The 23,397-nt window shown below is 41.0% G+C and overlaps 4 protein-coding genes and 2 long non-coding RNA genes across 11 annotated transcripts; 3 read left to right on the top strand and 3 right to left on the bottom strand.

Annotated features, from left to right (window-relative positions):
* The first annotated feature begins 1,628 nt into the window (after positions 1-1,628).
* LOC125501327 lies at positions 1,629-6,598 on the top strand. 4 transcript variants are annotated; one of them, XR_007278858.1, is made up of 4 exons: positions 1,629-1,643; positions 1,712-1,864; positions 2,393-2,480; positions 5,237-5,499. It is a non-coding gene; the product is annotated as an uncharacterized LOC125501327 (long non-coding RNA). The 4 variants fall into 4 exon arrangements; XR_007278859.1 differs by lacking the exon at positions 1,629-1,643 and adding an exon at positions 6,234-6,598 and having other exon boundaries at positions 1,655-1,864; positions 5,237-5,337; XR_007278860.1 differs by lacking the exon at positions 1,629-1,643 and adding an exon at positions 5,506-5,552 and having other exon boundaries at positions 1,655-1,864; positions 5,237-5,337.
* On the bottom strand, positions 6,136-9,149 carry LOC125501326. The gene is made up of 4 exons (XR_007278856.1): positions 8,902-9,149; positions 7,299-7,413; positions 6,605-6,732; positions 6,136-6,260 (listed from the first exon to the last, which is right to left on the bottom strand). It is a non-coding gene; the product is annotated as an uncharacterized LOC125501326 (long non-coding RNA).
* Positions 9,150-11,037: 1,888 nt separating this feature from the next.
* Positions 11,038-13,789, bottom strand: LOC105688697 (arylphorin subunit alpha-like). Its single transcript, XM_012405213.3, has 6 exons — positions 13,545-13,789; positions 13,131-13,464; positions 12,644-13,056; positions 12,247-12,563; positions 11,814-12,160; positions 11,038-11,728 (listed from the first exon to the last, which is right to left on the bottom strand). Exons 1-6 carry the CDS (start codon positions 13,752-13,754, stop codon positions 11,319-11,321), a joined length of 2,031 nt encoding a protein of 676 aa, XP_012260636.2. The 5' UTR covers positions 13,755-13,789; the 3' UTR covers positions 11,038-11,318.
* Positions 13,790-13,805: 16 nt separating this feature from the next.
* On the bottom strand, positions 13,806-16,181 carry LOC105688705. Of its 2 annotated transcripts, XM_048657244.1 has the most exons (5): positions 15,855-16,181; positions 15,575-15,772; positions 15,308-15,464; positions 15,127-15,224; positions 13,806-13,994 (listed from the first exon to the last, which is right to left on the bottom strand). In XM_048657244.1, the coding sequence occupies exons 1-4, from the start codon at positions 16,179-16,181 to the stop codon at positions 15,151-15,153; spliced, it is 756 nt and encodes a 251-aa protein (XP_048513201.1). In that variant the 3' UTR covers positions 13,806-13,994; positions 15,127-15,150. The 2 variants fall into 2 exon arrangements, with proteins under 2 accessions (XP_048513201.1, XP_048513200.1); XM_048657243.1 differs by lacking the exon at positions 13,806-13,994 and having other exon boundaries at positions 14,115-15,224.
* Positions 16,182-16,646: 465 nt separating this feature from the next.
* On the top strand, positions 16,647-19,366 carry LOC125501424 (arylphorin-like). 2 transcript variants are annotated; one of them, XM_048657239.1, is made up of 6 exons: positions 16,647-16,897; positions 16,976-17,312; positions 17,398-17,804; positions 17,895-18,211; positions 18,281-18,639; positions 18,723-19,366. In XM_048657239.1, exons 1-6 carry the CDS (start codon positions 16,658-16,660, stop codon positions 19,124-19,126), a joined length of 2,064 nt encoding a protein of 687 aa, XP_048513196.1. In that variant the 5' UTR covers positions 16,647-16,657; the 3' UTR covers positions 19,127-19,366. The 2 variants fall into 2 exon arrangements, with proteins under 2 accessions (XP_048513196.1, XP_048513195.1); XM_048657238.1 differs by having other exon boundaries at positions 17,398-18,211.
* Positions 19,367-20,289: 923 nt separating this feature from the next.
* Positions 20,290-23,122, top strand: LOC105688698 (larval serum protein 1 beta chain-like). The gene is made up of 6 exons (XM_020853892.3): positions 20,290-20,632; positions 20,726-21,071; positions 21,150-21,553; positions 21,641-21,957; positions 22,052-22,404; positions 22,486-23,122. Exons 1-6 carry the CDS (start codon positions 20,414-20,416, stop codon positions 22,884-22,886), a joined length of 2,040 nt encoding a protein of 679 aa, XP_020709551.2. The 5' UTR covers positions 20,290-20,413; the 3' UTR covers positions 22,887-23,122.
* The last annotated feature ends 275 nt before the right edge of the window (positions 23,123-23,397 follow it).

The raw sequence follows: 23,397 nt of genomic DNA on the forward strand, positions 1-23,397 counted from the left end.
TCTTTGGTGTTTTTCGACTCTGGGATCTCAAATACTCGCATCAAAAACTTCAAAGACTATAGTCTTTGGTGTTCTTTGACTCTGGGATCTTGAATAATCGCATCAAAAACGTCGAAGACTATAGTCTTTTGTGTTTTACGACTCTGGGATCTCAAATACTCGCATTGAAAACTCCAAAGACTATAGTCTTTGGTGTTTTTTGACTTTGGGATCTTGAATAATCGCATCAGAAACGTCAAAGACTATAGTCTTCTGTGTTTTACGACCTTGGGATCTCAAATACTCGCATCAAAAACTTCAAAGACTGTAGTCTTAGGTGTTTTTTGACTCTGAGATCTCGAATAAACGCATCAAAAACGTCGAAGACTATAGTCTTTGGGGATTTTAGCGTCGAAAAATGTACAAAGACTATATTCTTTCGTGTTTTTTGACTTTGAGATCTCGAATAAACGCATCAAAAACTTCAAAGACTATAGTCTTTGGTGTTTTCCGACTCTGGGATCTCAAATACTCGCATCAAAAACTTCGAAGACTATAGTCTTTCGTGTTTTACGACTCTGGGATCACGAATACTCGCATTGAAAACTTCAAAGACTATAGTCTTTGGTGTTTTCCGACTTTGAAATCTCAAATAAACGCATCAAAAACGTTAAAGACTATATTTTTTTGTGTCACGACTCTGGGATCACGAATACTCGCATTGAAAACTTCAAAGACTATAGTCTTTGGTGTTTTTTGACTCTGGGATCTTGAATAATCGCATCAGAAACGTCAAAGACTATAGTCTTTGATGTTTCTTGACTCTGGAATCTCAAATAGTCGCATCAAAAACGTCAAAGACTATAGTCTTTGGTGTTTTTTGACTCTGGGATCCTGAATAATCGCATCAGAAACGTCGAAGACTATAGTCTTTGGTGTTTTTCGACTCTGGGATCTCAAATACTCGCATCAAAAACTTCAAAGACTATAGTCTGTGGTGTTTTTTGACTCTGGGATCTTGAATAATCGCATCAAAAACGTCAAAGACTATAGTCTCTTGTGTTTTACGACTCTGGGATCTCAAATACTCGCATCGAAAACGTCAAAGATTATAGTCTTCGGTGTTTTTCGACTCTGGGATCACAAATACTCGCAGCAAAAACTTTTAAGACCATAGTCTTTGGTGTTTTTCGACTCTGGGATCTTGAATAATCGCAACAGAGACGTCGAAGACTATAGTCTTTGGTGTTTTTTGACTCTGATATCTCATATACTCGCATCGAAAATTTCAAAGACTATAGTCTTTGGTGTTTCTCGACTCTGGGATCTCAAATACTCGCATCAAAAACTTCAAAGACTATAGTTTCCGGTGTTTTTTGACTTTGAGATCTTGAATAAACGCAACAAAAACGTCGAAGACTATAGTCTTCGAGGTTTCTCAGTCCGAAAAATGTGCAAAGACTACAGTCTTTGGTGTTTTCAGCGTCGAAAAATGTGCAAAGACTATATTCTTCGGTGTTTTTAGCGTCGAAAAAAGTCTCATGTGTTAGTATTGCCGCATCAGCCGAAGCAACGTCGTCATTGGGAGCGACATCGATGGTAGTGCGTACATTCATTGAGAAGAGACAGAAGAAGCTAGCGTGCAGAGAGAGACCTATGTTTGGGTGAGGATTAGCAATGGATTAGTACGCAGTTACTACAGCGCCATATATTTGGTTGACAATTCTTCCAGAGTCCAGTTATGATTGAGCAGTTACTCGGGAAGTAGTGTTCCGTTCGTTCTACACATTTTGAAAAAGTGCTTGACAATCGGTAGTTAGTGAAAGTTTTTCATCATTGGAAATTTCGTGAATTCCGTAACTTGGAGGATTTTCCATCAGCACTGGTGAGCATAATGTTTTTACCGTGACCTCCGTATGTTAGGGCTACCGATAAGTCAGCAATTCTTTCCAAAGAATTTAAGCTGGAGGTAACGCGACATGGACGTGGAATTTTCATAGATTTCAAGTAACGATTGAACTCCATGCCGGGAGAGATTGAGATCTTTACGCAAAAACGGAAAACCTTGATTATTCACTATTGTATTTCCCCTATTTCCAATTGAAGGAGTATATGAAGGTCTGGATTTTGCGCTGCAGAAATACCTTTTATTGTTCGAATTCTGAACAACTATACCTAGTTTGGTAAACATCATTAGATTCCTATATTCGTAAACTTAACATACGATAATCTGACTAATTTCGGAATAGTTTGAATACTATAAATTTTTTTTGTTCAATATTACGGAAGGTATCATTGGGATTTCGGTTTAAAATTCTACTCCATTGCAATTTCATGAATGAATTTATTGATATATTTGTGGTTCAATATTACAATTTCACTTAGTTTCTGACATAATATTTCCGCATTTCAGATTCATACTTGACAGCAGTCGAAGTTCTCCGCGATACAGTTCAACTTTCAACTACTATCCCTACGTTGTGCTGAAAAATTCGTGTAAGGTAAGGAATGATTGTTATCGTGTATTCGTTGACTTGTAATGAGATCAGAGGTGGTTTGTTCGATTTCCATTTCTGGAGTCAGAATGCATTCAATGAGCGTACTAGAATTGACATTCTATAAGACTTTGCCCTTTGCCTCGAAAAAACGCCAAGCCTTAGATAATTAGCAATAATTCTTAATTCTCATGATTACGATGCTTCTGAATTTATTCGTTCATTTATTCATTCATTCATTGATTCAGTTGATTAACTATTCATTCATTCATTGAATTATTAATTGATACGTGATGCCTACATCACTTGGCGATGTTTGATTTGTACCCTACGCGCTCGATGTCGCTATAGGCATATCTCAGCGTACACGATAGCAGTGAGCGTTGCGGCGTCATGTATCACCAATAATATAAAGCAATCAATCAATAATCATCAATAATTATTAATTGATATGATTTCCATGCTTCTGTTATTCATTCATTCATTCATTTTGTTAGTTATCTATTTATCCATTCATCAAATTACAAATTCATACTTCATGCCCATGTACTCTTATTGTCAATGTAAAGCAATCGTCGCGTCTATGATTGCAGACCGTTTCAGTAATCAAACAATTAATTATTAACAGAAGTATTTTCAACAGTTGATTGATCCAATAGTATTGCGGAAGCCTTTCTTACTATTTAATCGATCGAATAAATAAATGAATAATTGGATTAAATAAGCAAATTGATGATTTGGTATGATTTCGATGCATCTAAATTAATGTGTTAAATCATTTGTTCGTTCAGTTCGTCATATATTCATGTATCTATTTGATTCTAGAATGTACCGAATTTCTATATGATCTCAAATGTAAAGCGAATTATATTTTGTACGTCTGCAGTTTATAAATAATTACTTATATCGCGAACTCTCGTAAAGATATTTTTGATTTTTTACATTTTTGACCGATAAACTGGCGATAACTCGGTCAATTTTGAAGATAGATCGTTTTAACTTTCGAATTTGGATTCCTGAGATCAAAATACATAGGAATAGCATGGGGAAACTCCATAAAAAAAATTATTGAATTTTGTCCTCAATTTCGAGAAAATCCTAAGGCTATAGGCTTACCGTTTTTTTGGGTCAAAATGTGAAGTGTTTCCAAAATTGATTGCAGGACACTTTTCTTGTGTATTTTTGCACGAGGAATACGAATACGTCGATTAAATTGAGTTGGGAATAAATCCCATCGAGATATCCTCGATTTTTCACATTTTTGACCGATAAACTGGCGATAACTCGGTCAATTTTAAAGATAGATCGTTTTAACTTTCGAATTTGGATTCCTGAGATCAAAATACATAGGAATAGCATAGAAAACTCCATAAAAAAAATTATTGAATTTTGTCTTAAATTTTGAGAAAATCCTAAGGCTATAGGCTTACCATTTTTTTGGGTCAAAATGTGAAGTATTTACAAAATTGATTGCAGGACACTTTTCTTGTGTATTTTTGCACGAGGAATACGAATACGTCGATCAAATTGAGTTGGGAATAAATCCCATTGAGATATCCTCGATTTTTCACATTTTTGACCGATAAACTGGCGATAACTCGGTCAATTTTAAAGATAGATCGTTTTAACTTTCGAATTTGGATTCCTGAGATCAAAATACATAGGAATAGCATGGGGAAACTCCATAAAAAAAATTATTGAATTTTGTCTTAAATTTCGAGAAAATCCTAAGGCTATAGGCTTACCGTTTTTTTGGGTCAAAATGTGAAGTGTTTCCAAAATTAATTGCAGGACACTTTTTTTGTGTATTTTTGCACGAGGAATACGAATACGTCGATTAAATTGAGTTGGGAATAAATCCCATCGAGATATCCTCGATTTTTCACATTTTTGACCGATAAACTGGCGATAACTCAGTCAATTTTAAAGATAGATCGTTTTAACTTTCGAATTTGGATTCCTGAGATCAAAATACATAGGAATAGCATAGAAAACTCCATAAAAAAAATTATTGAATTTTGTCTTAAATTTTGAGAAAATCCTAAGGCTATAGGCTTACCATTTTTTTGGGTCAAAATGTGAAGTATTTCCAAAATTAATTGCAGGACACTTTTCTTGTGTATTTTTGCACGAGGAATACGAATACGTCGATTAAATTGAGTTGGGAATAAATCCCATTGAGATATCCTCGATTTTTCACATTTTTGACCGATAAACTGGCGATAACTCGGTCAATTTTAAAGATAGATCGTTTTAACTTTCGAATTTGGATTCCTGAGATCAAAATACATAGGAATAGCATGGGGAAACTCCATAAAAAAAATTATTGAATTTTGTCTTAAATTTCGAGAAAATCCTAAGGCTATAGGCTTACCGTTTTTCTGAGGTGAGAAAGATTATTCATATACTGCAACCTCGGGAATCTGGATCTGGTGTACAAATTCACTCGTTTGCAGAATAGAGAAAGTTGGCGCCGTAACTTTATACTAAGAATATTCTTTTTCGTTGAAATCTCGAACAATTAGGTATAATTAATCACACGTTAATGAACTCTCGTATTAGTACTCATTACATCATGATGTTCTCAAGTGCGGAATAGTGGTCCTCGCGTTCAAACACTCTAATTTGCCTATCCATAGGATTTGGGAATTTATCAAAGGTTTAGAAATAATCTTCGCCGTTATATCGTGAACAAATTTATTAATAAATCTTAGGTTTAGGTTTACAATTCTACTTTATTTCATGTATGACATTTTTTTCAGACTTTCGATCAGTCATCACTGTGCCTAGTTCATTGCAGTACTTATTCAACTTCCAACCACGAAGGGCAGGCATTGCATGGCATCGCACAATTCGTTTACAGGTATGACATAAATATCAGTATGATATAAGTTAGAGTACATTATAAAAATATATTCAATGTAATGTATTATAATATCACATTGGCAGTAATATATTAACAGATAATATGATATAACATTAACATATTTTTATATTACGTCATTATTAATGCACTTTTTGTATGTTTCAGGTACTCTGAGATGCTGTCGCCGCAGTTATGACCCCCTGGACTTCCCCTGTTCATCAGGGGGAGTCCAGGGACCCGTCCCCTGGGACTGCGCGGCCTCCCACCGCCCCCGGGGTCCCAGGGGACCCAGTCCCCGAGGACTTGTCTCCGGGGATTCGGCATCCCCGCTGGAGGGGATGTCATATCCCGAGGGACATGTCCTCGGGACTGGTCTTCGGGGACGCAAGTTCCCCCAGGGACACGTCCCCGGAGATGCGGTATCCCCGCTGGAGGGGATACCGTGTCTTTGGGGGCGTGGCCTTGGGGGAATAAGCGTCCTCGAAAATCCCGGGAAAAGGAGGTCCCAAGCGGACACTTTGTTTTTCGTTTCTCTAGAGAAATCAAGAAAACGAGTGACCGCTTGGGACCTCCTTTTCCCGGGATTTTCGAGGACGCTTATTCCCCCAAGGCCACGCCCCCAAAGACACGGCATCCCCTCCAGCGGGGATACCGCATCTCCGGGGACGTGTCCCTGGGGGAACTTGCGTCCCCGAAGACCAGTCCCGAGGACATGTCCCTCGGGATATGGCATCCCCTCCAGCGGGGATACCGAATCCCCGGAGACAAGTCCTCGGGGACTGGGTCCCCTGGGACCCCGGGGGCGGTGGGAGGCCGCGCAGTCCCAGGGGACGGGTCCCTGGACTCCCCCTGATGAACAGGGGAAGTCCAGGGGGTCATAACTGCGGCGACAGCATCTCCGACGTTGGAAGATATGCGACCTGTAACATAAATAACAAATATACAATTAATCAACTGATTACATAACTTACCTAATGTATGACTTATTTTATGATCAGCATATAAGTATAAGACGTTTGAATTATAAAGAAATTGTACCAAGTTATATGATAATAAATTATTGTCTTGCCTTATTGGCGTGTCTGATGAATTTTATTGTGGGGGGTGTATGCATCTACCGAGTCTATTGGGTAATGCTGGGTGATCTGATTTTATGAGGAGGATTTTGAAAATATTTTCCAAGGGGGTACAATTCATATACTCAGACTCTGAATGTTGGATTCTACTTGGGACTCTCGAATGGAATAAATTAAATGAAACATACCTCCGCAAAAAAAGGAGTTGTACGTCTCATGTGTTGCAGATCCATCTCTACCGGAACAGGATGGAGAGGAGTGGATCTTTGGAGAGACTCGTTGATGTCCTGATTTGCTTGCATCGCGCAATGGTCATCTACCAGAAAGAAAGAAAAAAAATATCACATGTACAATTAAAGTCACGATATTACAATCGCTTATATTTATACTCTATTTGTATCCACGAAAATGATCAATAAATCATTCCAAATTTCATTGAGAAAAGAAATTGAGTGAATCATTGTAAAATCATCCCTACGAATTTTTCTGGAGCTGCATTCAGTGCACTTGCAATATATCCTTCAGCGAAGCTCGCAATAACGTAATCAAACTACGACGGAAAACCGACGCTCGAGCGATTTGAAAACATGGACGGCCCGAAAAATCAGAAAAATTTTGTATAGAAAGCCGATTGAAAATAATTGCTATATCTAATTTGTATAAGTTGGATTATTTGATTGATTAACTTAGAATTCCGGAAAACAGAATGAAACGCGTAATTCAATTGAAAAGTCAACTCTCAGAATTTCAAAGGATTGTTCAGAACCCGGGCCAGTGTATTTCTAACGACTGTTTTTAGTATGAATAGTCGAGAGCGAGTGATCAAAATACATATAGGAACGTTTGCATATTAGACTGAATTCTATGTGAAGTTCTGCTCACCGTTCTCTCTCTCTCCATCGTCGCTCTGAGGAACCCGCTTTGCTACTGATGTCGCTCCCGATGTCGCCTCTTCTGTCGCCGAAGCCGAACTGCCGTCAAATCCAAGCCGAAATACCTGCAACACACATGTACTCTGATGACCATTCACCAAATTACACGCCTCTGATCATATGTTTCCAATGGAAGGATGAATAACTTAATGAATAAATGAACGAATGAATGAACGCATGAATTGAGAATCATCGAAATCATACCGAATCATCAATTTAATTGATGATTCTATTTATTCATTTATTTATTCAATCTATTGAATAGTAAAAAAGGTTTCCGAAATACCAATTAATCAAGTAACCGTTCGAAATACTACTAACAATAATTGATTGATTGATTACCAAGACAGTCTGCAATTAAAAACGCGACGATTGCTTCACACGTAATTATACAGAAATCATGTATAAATTTGTAACTCAATGAATAGAGAAAAAGATGAATAACTGAATCAATAAATGAATGAATAAATGAAAATAAATTGAGAAGAATGATTGTTTTGGGCGATTGATATATAATTTCAAAAATTGACGAATAAATAAATGAAAAATGCTCCCGAAATACTAATGAATTATTCAACTGTTGAGAATAATATTGTTAATGATTATTTGTTGGATTACTCAAACAGTCTACAATCCTATCATTAATGGATATATGACTAACTAAATGATTGAATGAGTGGACACATCAATTTAAAAGCATCGAAATCATACCGAATCATCAATTTAATTAGTAATTTCATTCATTCATTTATTGATTCAATCGATTGAATAGTAAAAAAGGCTTTCGAAATACTAATTATTCAAGTAACCGTTCGAAATACTACTAACAATTATTGATTTATTGATTACTAAGACAGTCTGCAATCATAGACGCGACGATTGCTTTACGTTGGGAGTAGATAGGGATGAGATATGAATTTATGATTCAATCATAGATTTCAATGAAAGAATAACAATATAACTATCTGCATGAATGATTAAATGAATAAAAGAACAGATGAATTTGAAAGAAAAGACTAATACTATAAGAAGATAATAATGTGTAACGAACTAGGTATAGTTGTTTAGAATTCAAACGATAAAAGATATTTTCGCAGCGCAAAATCATGACCCTCATACTCCCCCGATCTCAAATACGGGAAATAAAATTGTGAATAATCGGAGTTTTCCGTTTTTGCGCAAAGATCCCAATCATCGAGTTAATTCGTTACTAAAAATCTATGAAAATTCCACATTCATGTCGCATTACCACCAGCTCAAATTTTTGAAACGAATTGTTGACCGATCGGAAGCCCGAACATACGATGGTCACGGTAAAAACATTATGCTCACCAGTGCTGATGAACAATCCTCCGAGTTACGGAATTCACGAAATTTCCAATGATGAAAAACTTTTACTAACTACCGATTGTCAAGCACTTTTTTAAAATATGTAGATCAAACGGAACACTCCTTCCCGAGTCACTGCTAAATCAAAACTGGACTCTGGAAGAATTGTCAACCAAATATATGGCGCTGTAGTAACTGCGTACTAATCCATTGCTAATCCTCACCCAAACATAGGTCTCTCTCTGCACGCTAGCTTCTTCTGTCTCTTCTCAAAGCATGTACGCACTACCATCGATGTCGCTCCCGATGACGACGTTGCTTCGGCTGTTGCGGCAATACTAACACATGAGACTTTTTTCGACGCTAAAAACACCAAAGACTATAGTCTTTGCACATTTTTGGCGGTAAAAAACACCAAAGACTATAGTCTTTGCACATTTTTGGCGGTGAAAAACACCAAAGACTATAGTCTTTGCACATTTTTCGACGTTGAAAACACCAAAGACTATAGTCTTTGCACATTTTTCGACGCTAAAAACACCAAAGACTATAGTCTTTGCACATTTTTCGACGCTAAAAACACCAAAGACTATAGTCTTTGCACATTTTTCGACGCTGAAAACACCAAAGACTATAGTCTTTGCACATTTTTCGACGCTAAAAACACCAAAGACTATAGTCTTTGCACATTTTTCGACGCTAAAAACACCAAAGACTATAGTCTTTGCACATTTTTCGACGCTAAAAACACCAAAGACTATAGTCTTTGCACATTTTTCGACGTTGAAAACACCAAAGACTATAGTCTTTGCACATTTTTCGACGCTAAAAACACCAAAGACTATAGTCTTTGCACATTTTTCGACGCTAAAAACACCAAAGACTATAGTCTTTGCACATTTTTCGACGTTGAAAACACCAAAGACTATAGTCTTTGCACATTTTTCGACGCTAAAAACACCAAAGACTATAGTCTTTGCACATTTTTCGACGCTAAAAACACCAAAGACTATAGTCTTTGCACATTTTTCGACGTTGAAAACACCAAAGACTATAGTCTTTGCACATTTTTCGACGCTAAAAACACCAAAGACTATAGTCTTTGCACATTTTTCGACGCTAAAAACACCAAAGACTATAGTCTTTGCACATTTTTCGACGCTGAAAACACCAAAGACTATAGTCTTTGCACATTTTTCGACGCTAAAAACACCAAAGACTATAGTCTTTGCACATTTTTCGACGCTAAAAACACCAAAGACTATAGTCTTTGCACATTTTTCGACGTTGAAAACACCAAAGACTATAGTCTTTGCACATTTTTCGACGTTGAAAACACCAAAGACTATAGTCTTTGCACATTTTTCGACGCTAAAAACACCAAAGACTATAGTCTTTGCACATTTTTCGACGCTAAAAACACCAAAGACTATAGTCTTTGCACATTTTTCGACGTTGAAAACACCAAAGACTATAGTCTTTGCACATTTTTCGACGCTAAAAACACCAAAGACTATAGTCTTTGCACATTTTTCGACGCTAAAAACACCAAAGACTATAGTCTTTGCACATTTTTCGACGCTAAAAACACCAAAGACTATAGTCTTTGCACATTTTTCGACGTTGAAAACACCAAAGACTATAGTCTTTGCACATTTTTCGACGCTAAAAACACCAAAGACTATAGTCTTTGCACATTTTTCGACGCTAAAAACACCAAAGACTATAGTCTTTGCACATTTTTCGACGCTAAAAACACCAAAGACTATAGTCTTTGCACATTTTTCGACGCTAAAAACACCAAAGACTATAGTCTTTGCACATTTTTCGACGCTAAAAACACCAAAGACTATAGTCTTTGCACATTTTTCGACGCTAAAAACACCAAAGACTATAGTCTTTGCACATTTTTCGACGCTAAAAACACCAAAGACTATAGTCTTTGCACATTTTTCGACGCTAAAAACACCAAAGACTATAGTCTTAGCACATTTTTCGACGCTAAAAACACCAAAGTCTGAAGTCTTTGCACATTTTTCAACGCTAAAAACACCAAAGACTATAGTCTTTGCACATTTTTCGACGCTGAAAACACCAACGCCGATTTATCGCTCGAAAATGTGAAAAATCAAGGATACCTCAAAAGGATTTATTCCCAACTCAATTTAATTGAAAAAGGTATTCGTGTCTTCAAGATCAAAATACACTAGCAAAGACTTCTATAATTCTTCTGAAAAAGAATTCATTCATATCATTCGTAGCCTTTGATTTTTTTTCTAATTTTTGAGCCGAGCGTCTCATATGTGGTGTTTAAATGTAATGACGGGTAGCAGAAAAATGACAGATTATTGTACATATTATTATGTTATCGATTGCTATTTATTCTCAGTACGAGAGTATAAAATACGTCAGCGACGCTGATATATTCAGAACTAAATTCAAATATGAAACTCTGCATTCAATGTCTTGCTTGGAAAAGGTCGAGTGACAGTGGAATTGCCGGTAATTTTTCGTTCTCACGATTATACAAAAGAAGTTCCTCGCATACGTAGAGGTGAATCGCGTGTTTACATTAGTATTTCTTAAAAAGTCGATCTCAAGGAACTCAGTTCTGTAAATTCAGTGATTCGAAATCACCGAATTAGATTGTCCTATTGATATCGCGGAATTCCTTGTGGGTGATCACCACATGTTCCACGTGAACGTTCGGTAGCAGAGTGAAGTTCGCGATTGGTGGTCTCTCCAGCGGATAGCCCTGGGGTTGATCGGCGTAAATCTTGTCACCGATCAACCGAGACTTGTGATGGATAACGTGTGTCTCGTCGTACTTGTCGATGAAGAAGAGGAACTGGAACTTCATTCCACCGGTCGTACCCTTGGGGATGACCAGGTGGTTCGGGTAACCGTGGAATTGTTCGGGGATCTCGAGTTTCCTCTTGCCCGCAATCGCGTCTACAACGCTCTGGTAGAAATCTTCGTCGTACAGCCCGACGTTCGCGGTATTCGCAGCTCGCAAGCTACTGCGTTCGAATTGGTTGATTCCGACCTTCACTGTTGCGGTAAGAAAAATTAGCGAGAAATTAGATAATAGCTAAGAGAATCGAACGGAAAATGATCGTCGGCGAACGACGCTTACGTTTCTTCGTGAAGAAGTCCAATAGGAACATGTTCGGCCAATTCTCGGTGATGTCGAGTGGGTTTCCAAAGGAGTCCTCGACGGCTCCGATGAACGTGCGGATGTTCACGGTCACGTCGTGGTCGGTTTTCAGCTGGAATCGGTAGTTGAAGGGTTTGTGGTTCAGTCGTAGCTGGCGGGCCTTGATGACGGTTCTGTCGTTCACGTCGCGTATTTTAACTCCATTGGTGATCGGTATGTCGACGTAGTCGAAGAACGTGGTAATCGGATCCACGTCAATGGATACGATTTCCACTTCGTTGTTCACCAATTGGTTCCAAGAGTATTGCGGAAGGTGTTGGATGAAGCTGTTCAAAGTTCATCGGATATTCAATGGAACGGTTTCAATTAACCGGGGCAATCTTATGTGAGGAGGTATAACGAGGATACTGACTTTTCGTAGAATCCCAACATGCTGGCGCTCCAGCTCCAGTAAATCGGATCCCTCTGAGCTACACCGTCGAATTCCAGCGCGCTTGGTACCACCTTGAGTTCGTTGACGGGTTTCGGACTGAATCCTAGAGCGGATCTACTGAAAGATTCGTAGGGACCGTAGTAGGTCGGGTGAGCGGGGCTCGGATATCCGGCTATTATACGTCCAAGGGTGTCGATTCCCTTCTTGTTCCAGAAATATTCCAGTTCTCCCGTGTGGTTTCGGTAATATCCCAAGTCGGTAGCATCGAAGATTCTCTGGTGGTACTGGCGGACGCGCTGTCGAATGATCGGAATAATTAATTTACGTCTGATATCCAGCCCCTGAAAAACCGCCCGGAAATTACGACGATACTCACGTCGATGAGGTAGAAGACTCCGAAATCTGAACCAGCTTCGCGGTGGGGTAACGGCAATCCGTTGTGGAAAGTAAGACTCGGGTGGTAACCAACGGGCACCGGATGGTACCAGTTGATCCTTTTCACCTCTCCCAAACCGTTCGAAAGACGTTCAAGGTAGAAACGTGACGATCGCAACTGATGACTCCACAAATATGTTTCACCGGGGTTCCTCAATGGCAGTTCAAATTCGTCGAACCGAAGCCAGAAGGGGTGAGCGAGATGCAAGTAGTAGAAAAGATTTGCCAGAGACACGTCCTCGGTGTAATAACTGACCTTCCACTCGTCGTCGGTATGGTAATGCTGGTATCCGTGCGAGTAATTGGCAGGGATTATGATAGCGCCGTCCACAGTCACTTGGGTTTCGGTCGTGTCTGAGAAGAATTTCGATGAAAATTAGATGATGAATCGAGGGCATCGGTTAGTTTACGGAGAAGCTGGCTCTCACCGTGCTGGATCTTCACGTTCTTAGCCTTTTGCAAGACTTCGTTGTGGAAGTAAAGAGAAGGATAAAGTTCGCTGTGAGGCGGTAAACGGATGTTCCTAAATAGGGGATGATGGTAGACAGCGACGCTGAAGGCGTAAGGGAACAAGAATTCGTTGAGGTGGACGCGAGACCAAGCCGCAACTTTGATAAGATCGTCATAGTTCTTGACGTAGAAGAACACTTTGAAGAGAGCTTTCACCTCTTCAACGTGCACGGGATAGAATACGGAGAAAACTGCACCGCGAGGTAGCACCTTTCCGTATTTCCACAGGTTGTAAAAGTCCTTTCCGTGTTCCTTGAATGAATATATTAGCGATTAGGTAATAAATTGTACACAGATAAAAATTAGACGAACGAAAGTTATTAGATTCTCACGGAGGTGGTGAGGTAAGTCTCGATGTCAAATTCCTTTGCTATTTTGAAGAATTTAGGGTGAGCGATATCGGCCTGATCGACGTGATGAAGTACATCGTAGACTTCTTTCTGTTGACGAAGGAGTTCGTCGTCGGCGTACACCGGTTCGCCCAGGGCGACCGCCGAAAAGTAGAAAGCCACTAGGGCAACAATAGCAGAATAGCGAAACATCGTTATACTTGCCACTCCGTCGGAGACGAACTGTAACGAAAATTTGAAAACGCCTCCTTTTTATACCCAATATAATCGGACTCGTATCGTTCGGCAACCTGTGACCCGCGGCTCATCGGCGTTTTGACAAATATGATAAAATTCCGGCCGAAGATTTCGATCCGATATCTTCGGGTCGAACGGTCCGCATGGGGCGGGACAATCTCTGCGACGAGGTGTCCAGGTGGATTTTCATTGTTTCTGCAAATTGTTTTTCCAACGTTTTTACCTATGGTTTTAATAAAAATCATGCCGAGTCATCACGATTATTCTCATCAATGTCGTGCATTTATTTTACAAATACGATAACCCCGAATTCACCTCTCGCAATCAAATTCAAAACTACAGCATCACCACCAGTGCAATACTCCACAGGTCTAATCTGTATCCCAGATAATCCCACGGAATCTCACTCGTGTTCGTATAATGTAATTCGTTATGCAATCGTAATACACGCATATTTTCTCCATAGATCATTTTTTTCATCGGACAGGGGTGAATGTCTTTTATAATTGGCAGCGTACGTTTGCTCTTTTCGAAATTGTGAATAACGGATGAAGGATCCTCAACGAATCGCCGATATGTCTCTGAAAATCTCCCCGGATGCCAAAGTGAATAAATATCCTTGATTCGGGTTTTGAAAAAGTATTTGAAAAATTGAGCCACAATAATTTCATCGGGAAGACGATTATGCGATTGAAAATTTGAAATCGAGAATAAAATTCACGGTAGAATAATTTCAACGATATCACGAGGTCAGATAGCCAATAAATCAACATGTATAATTTAGGTACCATGCCTCCTTTCGAAGCTCGCAATCAGGTTGTGCAATTATAAGTTGATAAGAAAAATTGCACATTGGAACGTCGTGCAAAAAAATTTGAATACAATCTTGTTAAACTGATTTTTATTTTTTCTCTGGACGCAACTAAAATATAAAAAGGTCTGTTTTAGTTAAAGAAGATTTCTGACAATTCAATCACATTTCCAATGATTAGAAAATATTTGCGGTACCTAGAGTTGTTGAACTGGAAGATAAAAAAATCATTCGGCGCGTTCGATCCGCGGTGAAATTTTCACGTTCCAGAGTTCTTACGCGATAATACTTGTTGATTTTATTAAAGGGAAAAAAACAACCAATTTCAGTTAACGATAAAATGAATTACACTAAATACAGAAACATGTACAATTCTCGTCAACTAATCGGAAAGTGTTCAGACGATAAATTCTTTGCAAACAATCGGTGCAATATAAGTTCATTATTTTATCTCAGAAAAATATTCAGACTTATAATTCGACTTTAATTCATACCACATGGGATGTATTTAGATACCTTTTCTCGTTTTGTTTCCTGCGCTCATATTCTTCGGTTACCTTTCCCAGCAAATCGTTTTGTCCGATTTTTAGAGGGACTCGAAAGGTCGGTGCTCGCTGAAAAAATGTGTAGGAAGGCAACAAAATATATATTCAAACAGTAATGTAATTTCCCAAAATTTGGGGAGCATTTTTCTCACCGGTACAAAGACAATCGCAAAAAGTCTTGGGATTGGATTTTTTCAAAGTACCAGAAACTGCGGAGCGATCGATATTGAAAAAAAAATCTTCGTCGTTATTCGGACCCACAAATTCCACGTTCTTGATGGACAACGGAGTGGAAACGACGGCCGGTTTCTGTCAGATATAAGATCATACCACTTTCAATTTCAAAGTTCTTCCTCGGTGAACTTTCAATCGATACTTATGGAAAGAAAAATTTATCAATTCTCTAAAATTTCACGTACCTTTCCGGGTCTCCGGGTTTTGCGGAGTGGTTTATTACCGGCGGTAATTAAATTATCCGAAAGTCCAGGATGCGGACCGTCGACCCGCAGGGTGTGACGGTGGATAAATTTTTTTTTATCCTCCCAATCCGCCCTCGACAAAGGTCGCAGCACCCTCAGGTAGCTGCTCATGTGCATGAACACTTTCAGCCACTCTACCTGCGGTATATATTTCATCAATCTTTTCCTCAAAACGAATGAGAGTAAGTCGGAAATATCGAAATACAAGTAGTCAACTCACTCGCCCGACGCTCTCGAGGTCCATCAATTTTTCATAGATTTCCTTCAGACGTGGATCGCGAACGGTTTTCGGCTCAGGTGGTGTCGGGAGGCTGGTGGTCCGATCGACCGGCGTATTTTCCGAGCCCGAATCGAGGTGAGGGCCGAAACAAGTACTGCTACTGGTGCATATTGCGGGTATCTCGCCCATGGAAACGGCGGTTTTTGACGCCTCGTAAACCTCCTCTTGAAGTTTGAATATCATTTTATTGCAGGCTACCATAATTTCCGCCATTTTTCCAATCGCGTATTTTCTCCCCAGTGACCCATGATGAGAAGAAACGGGCATCGCGCCAGGGCGCACCCGGTCGCGATGCTGCTGCCTGACCTGATCGCGAATTTAATCCCGTAGAAAAAAATTCGATCTTCTGATCAACGAATGACTTTCTATCGCGTGAAATTAGGTGGGAAAATGGAGTTCGCGATTCGCAAATACATAAAAACAAATAAATAAACGATCCGTTGACTTCGCGCTTGTGCACATTACACGTCGCTCAAGGGGCAACGATCTCCAAGTTTACAACAAAAGCTTCGACAATTTGAAGAAAAACAAACGGAGCTCATATTGTTCGCCTCGCCGAGATAGGTCGCGTTTAAATTTTGTTATTCAATTCCTAATTGGCGTAGTTATGAAAAACAATAACAGCGAGATTATTCAAGTTTATAAGTACGGACGCGTCTAGCTACCAGCGCAGAAAGTTGGCGACGATTAGACCCTGAAAATTGGAGCGAGTAAACCCGCTCCTTTATTTATTAATCATCAAAATGTCGGGCTTAATAATTTCACTCCTGATCGGCGGCATCGCGACGTATTCCCATTCCGCGGCTGTCCCAGTTTCGGACGAAAATCCCGTCGAGATCGCTCCCGAAGAATTAGTTTTCAAACAGAAATTAGTCTACGAACTTCTTCAGCATGTCGACCAGGCGACGGTGGGCAACCCGGAACTTTACAAGAAAGGAAAATCCTGGGACATCAAGGAGAATTCGAAGCTCTACGACAGCGAGGTAAAGAATCGCGGTGAAAAATTATATCGGCGACTGTGCTGACGAATAACAAACTCTATCCCCTCCGGTGTGTTTCAGCAAGTGGTGAACGAATTTCTGGAAAAATACGAACGTGGAATGCTTCCGCGGGGTAGGATCTTCTCCGTATTCTACCCGGTGATCCTCGAGGAGGCGATATCCCTGTTCAGACTATTCAAATCGGCCACGAATCACGACACATTTTTGAAAACCGCTGCCTGGGCGAGAATCCACGTGAACGAAGGGCAGTTTATTTACGCCTTCAGCGTCGCCGTCGTCCACCGAACCGACATGAAATTCGTCAAGCTTCCGCCGCCCTACGAAATAAATCCTCACCTATTTTTCAATTCGGAAACCATCAGGCAGGCGCAGATAAAAAAAATGACCCACGTACCCCGTAAGTTTCCAGCGTCGCTCCGCAGGTTTCGTTTTCCGATTGTTATTTTTTTTTTTTTCTATACGATATCACCTTCAAATTTTAGATCCCTCCGGGGTGAAACTCAGCTACCTACTGCAGACTAACGAGAGCACCTGGCGGACCGATTATCCGAATAATTTCGAGGAGAGGTTGAATTATTTTACCGAGGACGTTGGACTGAACGCGTACTTCCACATTCTCAATCTTGAATACCCTTTTTGGATGTCCAGCGAGGAATTCAACCTTCCAAAAGGTTACAGAGGAGAGCAATATTACTATTCTTTGAAGCTTTTACTGACCAGATACAATCTGGAAAGAATAAGCAACGGTTTGAATAAAATCGAATACATCGATTGGAACAAACCTTTGATCACCGGCTACCACCCGTCGCTGACTTACCCGAATGGCGTACAATTTCCGCATCGCCATCGCGAGTCTCATGTTCCACAGGACAAATACAAGCAGCTTCAAGTGCGTATAAGTTTTTCCAATTTATTTTCTTTTCTTTTTCGAATGCAAACGTACAGTGATGTCTGCATAATCGAACGTAAAATTCATCAGGAAATCGCGAACCTGGAGTCCCGGATTTTGGGTATTATCGATTCGGGATATTTCGTGGACGTTGAGGGAAAAACCGACAGCATTTACACCAGTGACGGACTGGACAATCTCGCTAACATCATAGAAGGAAATGCTGACTCTTTGAACAAACAATTGTACGGCTCGGTCGACGCCGTTTCCAGAGACATTCTAGGCTTTCATCCGACTCCTTTGAACAAACATCAGACGCTTCCCAGCGCGATTCAGCACTTCAGCACCAGCCTGAGAGACCCGATTTTTTATCGCCTGATCGACAGGATCGTGGGATACTTCGAACGGTCGGTTTCCTCGCCAAAAACTGAAAAAATCTCAAACCCCGAACCTATTTTCTTCCTTTGATTTCGCAGTTACAAGAGCAACATGGAGCCCTACACGAGGGAACAATTGGGAGCGGGTTCCGGTCTGAAAATCGGCTCGCTGGACATCGGGGACCTTGAAACTTTCATCGATCACTCCGATCTGGTGGTGGACAACGCGGTGGCGATCGGTAATTTCGCCGATGGCGAATCCATCGGCATCAAGGCACGGCAGCACCGACTCAATCACAAACCGTTCACGTACACCGTGAATATAATCGCCGAAAAACCCACGCCCGCAATGATCAGAGTATTTCTGGGACCGAAATACGAACCGATAAGCAATCGGGAATTGGACATCGCCGATAATTACGCGGACTTTTACGAGATCGATAACTGGAAAGTTGAGCGTAAGTTAAAAATTTTCTTACACGAATTGAAGACGATGAGGTGGCTCACCGTTAATTTTCCCTTTTTTTTTTCTTCGAAACAGTGAAATCGGGCGAGAATGAAATAAAACGCGCTGACCACGAGGCGCTCTTCGTCCTGCCGGACGACGAGGGGGCGGACACATTTTACTGGAAGGTCAAGGAATCCGCGGAGACGAAGATTCCTTTCATGTACTCCAAGAGGATGTACGGATTCCCGAAGAGACTGCTCATTCCCAAAGGAAAAAAAGATGGTTTACCTCTCAGGATATTCGTTCACGTTGCTCCCTGCAACGACGATCATACCTCCGAAACGGATTCACCGGTTTGGGGAAAGGGAATAACCGATGGACGTCCCCTGGGCTTCCCGTTGGACAGACCGTCGACCATTGAAAATCTTACGCTGCCTAATATTCATTGGCGAGACGTCGTTATTTTCCACAAAGACGTCGATGAAGTAAATGTCTAGAGCTCGATATATTCGCGAGCTTGAAAAACAGTGGAATTTTTCATTCTCATAAATACACGTATAGATCAGCCGTTGTCATAAATAGCGTAACAACTAATCAGTTTAATTATGTGGAATAAGCTTATCGCCAATATTGTAGTAATCACCCCACATGACGTTCTGCCCTATGGTCCCGTTTCGCAAGTTATGTACCTAAAATGTATTAAAAAGTGATTATAATAAAAAACCAGGTCCAAATTACCCAAACATTTATTCATCCTTTCAGGCCTCACCCTTGTCCAACTCCAGGAGAGAAATAGAAATTTGATTCGCTTCCTTTTATTCCTTTTTTTTTTTTTATCATGGGTAGAAACTTTTCTACTCGAACTATGATTTCTTCTTTTCGTCATTTGAAATATCGATCGATGAAATTTCCATTTATTTACCTATAGGTTTCAATCTTGAATATTATGCGCACTAAGTCGTTGCAACAAACACTCCTGGAAGACCTTCCAATCAAGAATTGCCAATAATCAGAGTAGCGATAGACTCTTACGTGAACTTTGAGTATCACGAAAAAAAAAGCTTGACAACAACACTGGTTAATTTTATCGACGTAATTAAATCCGAGTAATTAAAAAATTATGTAATACCAATTGAATAAGGTTAAAATCATCACGTGCAAGGTGACTACGACGAGACAAATTTTTGTTTCTTAATCTTTCGCTACAGGTGCGTTTCATCTTGATTTAGGAGACAAAAAATATTTTTTCTTTTTCTTTCCATTGCAGCGCTCGAAATAAATGATACAACAGCGGTGTCGTTTTTATTTGCCAAAAAAATTATCAATGGTGATTTCAATGCAAAGCGATATTGCAAAATGACATGAGTATACGAGATGAGGAGTACACGAATGCTTACAGCGTTACCGATTATCGCCATCTCGAATTCAACTGAAAACGGATTATGCTGATGCAGCATTCGTCGAGGTGATTATTGCAGAGTGCAGTTAACGGTTTAATTATTATATCGATTTTCAAATCTCCGCTTCGTATCTGGGAGTAAAAAGGACGGTAAATGAAGAAAACAAATTGTCGTCGCAAATTACGAACGGGTCAAAAGTCGCGATGATCAAGAGCGCACGGGCGCTGTATAAAAACCGAGGGAAGTGAGAATATTGTCACACTTCGCTTCCGACGAGGTAGTCAGTAAGGCATACGACAAATTTTTAACTGAAGAAAATTACTTTTCTACAGTTTTAATATACAGCGCGACGATTAACAGCGAGTTGGAGAAAAAAATCCAAAGATGATCAGGCAGCTGGCTTTGTTGGCCGTTGCGGCGATTTGCTTCGCCTCAGCGGTCAAAATTGAGACTCGCACGGGTGACAAGGATTTTGCAATTTTGCAAAAAACCGCCTACGAGATGCTCTGGCACGTCGATCAACCCGAGAAGGTCCACAGCGAACTTTACAAAATCGGAACCGGCTTCGACGTGATGGCCAACATCGACAAATTCTCCAAAAAGGTGCGCTGATCAGACTTCACCACTGCCAACGAAATTCCTAGCGCAATAATTTCTGACTTTTTCCGGCTCTGTTTTTTTTTTTCCCCCCGCCAGGAAGTCGTCGAGGAATTCTGGAGATACTACAAGGACGGCAAGATGACTCCGCGCGGTAAAGTCTTCGCTCCTTTCGTCGGCCCGGAATATAGGGAGGAAGCGAGGATCGTCTTCAACTTATTTTACTACGCCAACGACCTGAAGACGTTTTTCAACACCGCCGCTTGGGCTCGCACGCACCTGAACGAGGGAGTCTTCACGTACTGCTACTACCTAGCCATATTCCACCGTCCGGACACCAGAGAAATCAACCTTCCGGCTCCCCACGAAATCGTGCCACACTATTTCTTCAACCACGACGTCATCTCGGAGGCGCACGCCATCAAAATGGCCCTCAACCCCCACGGTAAGAGCCTCGAGATTTTCGAGAAAATAACGAGATAATATCGTGCGAAATTTCGGTGAATGAAAAAAAAAATTACAGAGGACACGGGCAAACCGAAAACCCACCTGATCTACGCCAACTACACGAGACCGTACTTCGGAAGCAGCCATCAAACAAAAATGACCTACTTCACCGAAGACGTCGGCCTCAACAACTACTATTTCTACGTTAAACACGAATACCCGTTCTTCATGGAGGGTGACGTACACTTCAAAACCACCAAAGCTTACCGAGGACAATACTTCCTCTACTTCCTCAAGCAACTCGTCAACCGCTACTACATGGAACTTCTGTCCAACGGTCTCGCACCCCTACAGCACATCGATTGGGAACAACCGTTCACCCAGGGATATTCGAGCGCACTCGCTTACCGCAACGGAATATTCTTCCCGCAACGTAAACCCTGGTCGACCGTGCCCGTAGAAAAATACCAGTACCTCCAGGCGAGTAAAATCCGGATGAAGATGAAAAGAATTACGAGGGTCGTTTGATGATTAAGCGAGCGTTATTCTCTTTCTCCATTTTTACAGAGGCTCAGAGAATTGGAGTCGCGGATCGCCGACGTCGCCAACTCCGGATTCGTGTTCACGAAGTCCGGCGAATTCCAAGCAATCCCTGACGAGGAAGCGCTGAACGTGTTCGGAAACCTGCTCGAAGGAAACATAGATTCCCCCAATCACGCGTTCTACGAATCGGTCGGACTCTACGCTAGAAAGGTGCTTGGATTCTCTCCGGAATTCCACAAGAAATGGGCAGCCATACCGAGCGCCATGGAGCACTTCCTCACCACCTTGAGGGACCCCGCAGCCTGGCAGATGTTCGCCAGCCACGTCGACTTCTACACCAGGTTCGGTGCTTTTTTTGCTTTTTATTACCTGATGCACGAGAATCCGAGTCTTTCGAATTTTTTCACGACCCTCGAACGTTGTATCCCTCCGCAGATTCCAGTCGTTCAGAGGCCCTTACCCCCACGAACAATTGGAGATGAAAAATGTGAAAATCGAGTCGGTGGCCATCGACAAACTCACCACGTACATGGACGGTTTCGACTCTTTGATCTCAAATTGCGTCAGAGTACACGATCACAAAGACGCCGAATCCGTAGTGATAAAGGCTCGCCAACAACGGCTGAACCACAAGCCTTACTCTCTCCACCTGACCATCACGAGCGACATCAAGAGAGACGCGGTGATCCGCGCCTTCGTGGGACCGAAATTCGACCACTTCGGAAATCTCGTGGACTTCAGCGACAGCTACCCCTACTTCTACGAGCTCGACTACTGGTTCGTCGAACGTGAGTATCGGGGATAATTTTTCGAAAACCGAGTCCAAATTTTCCATCGAACTGTAATCGAACGGCGTGATTTTCTTACAGTGAACCCTGGAACCAACAAAATCGAACGCAAGAGCATCGACGCAGCATTGACCGTGGAGGACCGCTACTCCAGCGACGTGGAGTACAAGAAGATATTGGAGGGTGTTGAATCCGGACAGTACGTTTACAACCAGAGAATCTACGGATTCCCGCGGCGTCTCGCCCTTCCCAAGGGTAAACCGGAGGGAATGGAATTCCGTTTCTTCTTCATCGTGAACGACGTCGACCCCAAGACCGTCACCAAAGTACAAACGCGTCTCAGCGGTGAACTTACCCACGACGGCAGACCCTTCGGATACCCGCTGGACAGACCGGTCCCCGTGAATCCTCGCCATTACGACAACATGATCATCAAGGACGCTCCCGTCTACTTCAAGGACGATCTCAACAGCAGCTTTTGAATAATTCGACGATCGAACGAGAGGTCGACGGAAATAAGAGAGGAAAAATTCTTTCACCGCATAAACGACCGCTGAAACCGATCGACAAAGAAGACACCTGCTCTCCCGTGATTAACGATTTTTATTATTGGTTTGAAAATTGTCAAGTAGTTTGAAAATGTAGTAATTTTAGTGGATACGTATACCTATACGTATTTGTTGTTTCTTTATTTTTTTATACTTAATAACGAATAAAAGAATGTGAAAAAAAATATATATTTGCCAAAATTTACTCTCTACCTCTCCACCGGACCCCACGTGTATCTTTACGTTACATGAAAGTGCACACGACTTCATCCGAATCCGAATAATATCGTAGAATCGAACGACGAGGAATTTAATTCATGCTAATGCTAAAAAAAGTATTCGAAACCGAGGTATATCCAGCCTATGCAGTTAAATAGTTTATTGGCCCGTAAATATGTCTTCTATACTGTAAGACCGCAGAACTTGTATATACGCAGCTCTTTCT

This window comes from Athalia rosae, chromosome 6 (assembly GCF_917208135.1).
Source record: "Athalia rosae chromosome 6, iyAthRosa1.1, whole genome shotgun sequence".
In the NCBI taxonomy this organism is placed as follows: domain Eukaryota; kingdom Metazoa; phylum Arthropoda; class Insecta; order Hymenoptera; family Athaliidae; genus Athalia; species Athalia rosae.

Excerpts from the sequence above, each read along its gene's own strand:
- LOC105688698 (XM_020853892.3), top strand. The coding sequence starts at position 20,414 with ATGATCAGGCAGCTGGCTTTGTTGGCCGTTGCGGCGATTTGCTTCGCC. Across the intron at positions 21,072-21,149 it reads AATGGCCCTCAACCCCCACG|AGGACACGGGCAAACCGAAA; the intron begins GTAAGAGCCTCG and ends AAAAAATTACAG. Across the intron at positions 21,554-21,640 it reads AAAAATACCAGTACCTCCAG|AGGCTCAGAGAATTGGAGTC; the intron begins GCGAGTAAAATC and ends CCATTTTTACAG.
- LOC105688697 (XM_012405213.3), bottom strand. The coding sequence starts at position 13,754 with ATGTTTCGCTATTCTGCTATTGTTGCCCTAGTGGCTTTCTACTTTTCG. Across the intron at positions 12,161-12,246 it reads ATGTTGGGATTCTACGAAAA|CTTCATCCAACACCTTCCGC; the intron begins GTCAGTATCCTC and ends AACTTTGAACAG. Across the intron at positions 11,729-11,813 it reads GGACTTCTTCACGAAGAAAC|TGAAGGTCGGAATCAACCAA; the intron begins GTAAGCGTCGTT and ends TTACCGCAACAG.
- LOC125501424 (XM_048657238.1), top strand. The coding sequence starts at position 16,658 with ATGTCGGGCTTAATAATTTCACTCCTGATCGGCGGCATCGCGACGTAT. Across the intron at positions 17,313-17,397 it reads AAAAATGACCCACGTACCCC|ATCCCTCCGGGGTGAAACTC; the intron begins GTAAGTTTCCAG and ends TTCAAATTTTAG. Across the intron at positions 18,640-18,722 it reads CGATAACTGGAAAGTTGAGC|TGAAATCGGGCGAGAATGAA; the intron begins GTAAGTTAAAAA and ends TCTTCGAAACAG.
- LOC105688705 (XM_048657244.1), bottom strand. The coding sequence starts at position 16,181 with ATGCCCGTTTCTTCTCATCATGGGTCACTGGGGAGAAAATACGCGATT. Across the intron at positions 15,773-15,854 it reads ACCTCGAGAGCGTCGGGCGA|GTAGAGTGGCTGAAAGTGTT; the intron begins GTGAGTTGACTA and ends TATATACCGCAG. Across the intron at positions 15,225-15,307 it reads TTGCGATTGTCTTTGTACCG|CGAGCACCGACCTTTCGAGT; the intron begins GTGAGAAAAATG and ends ACATTTTTTCAG.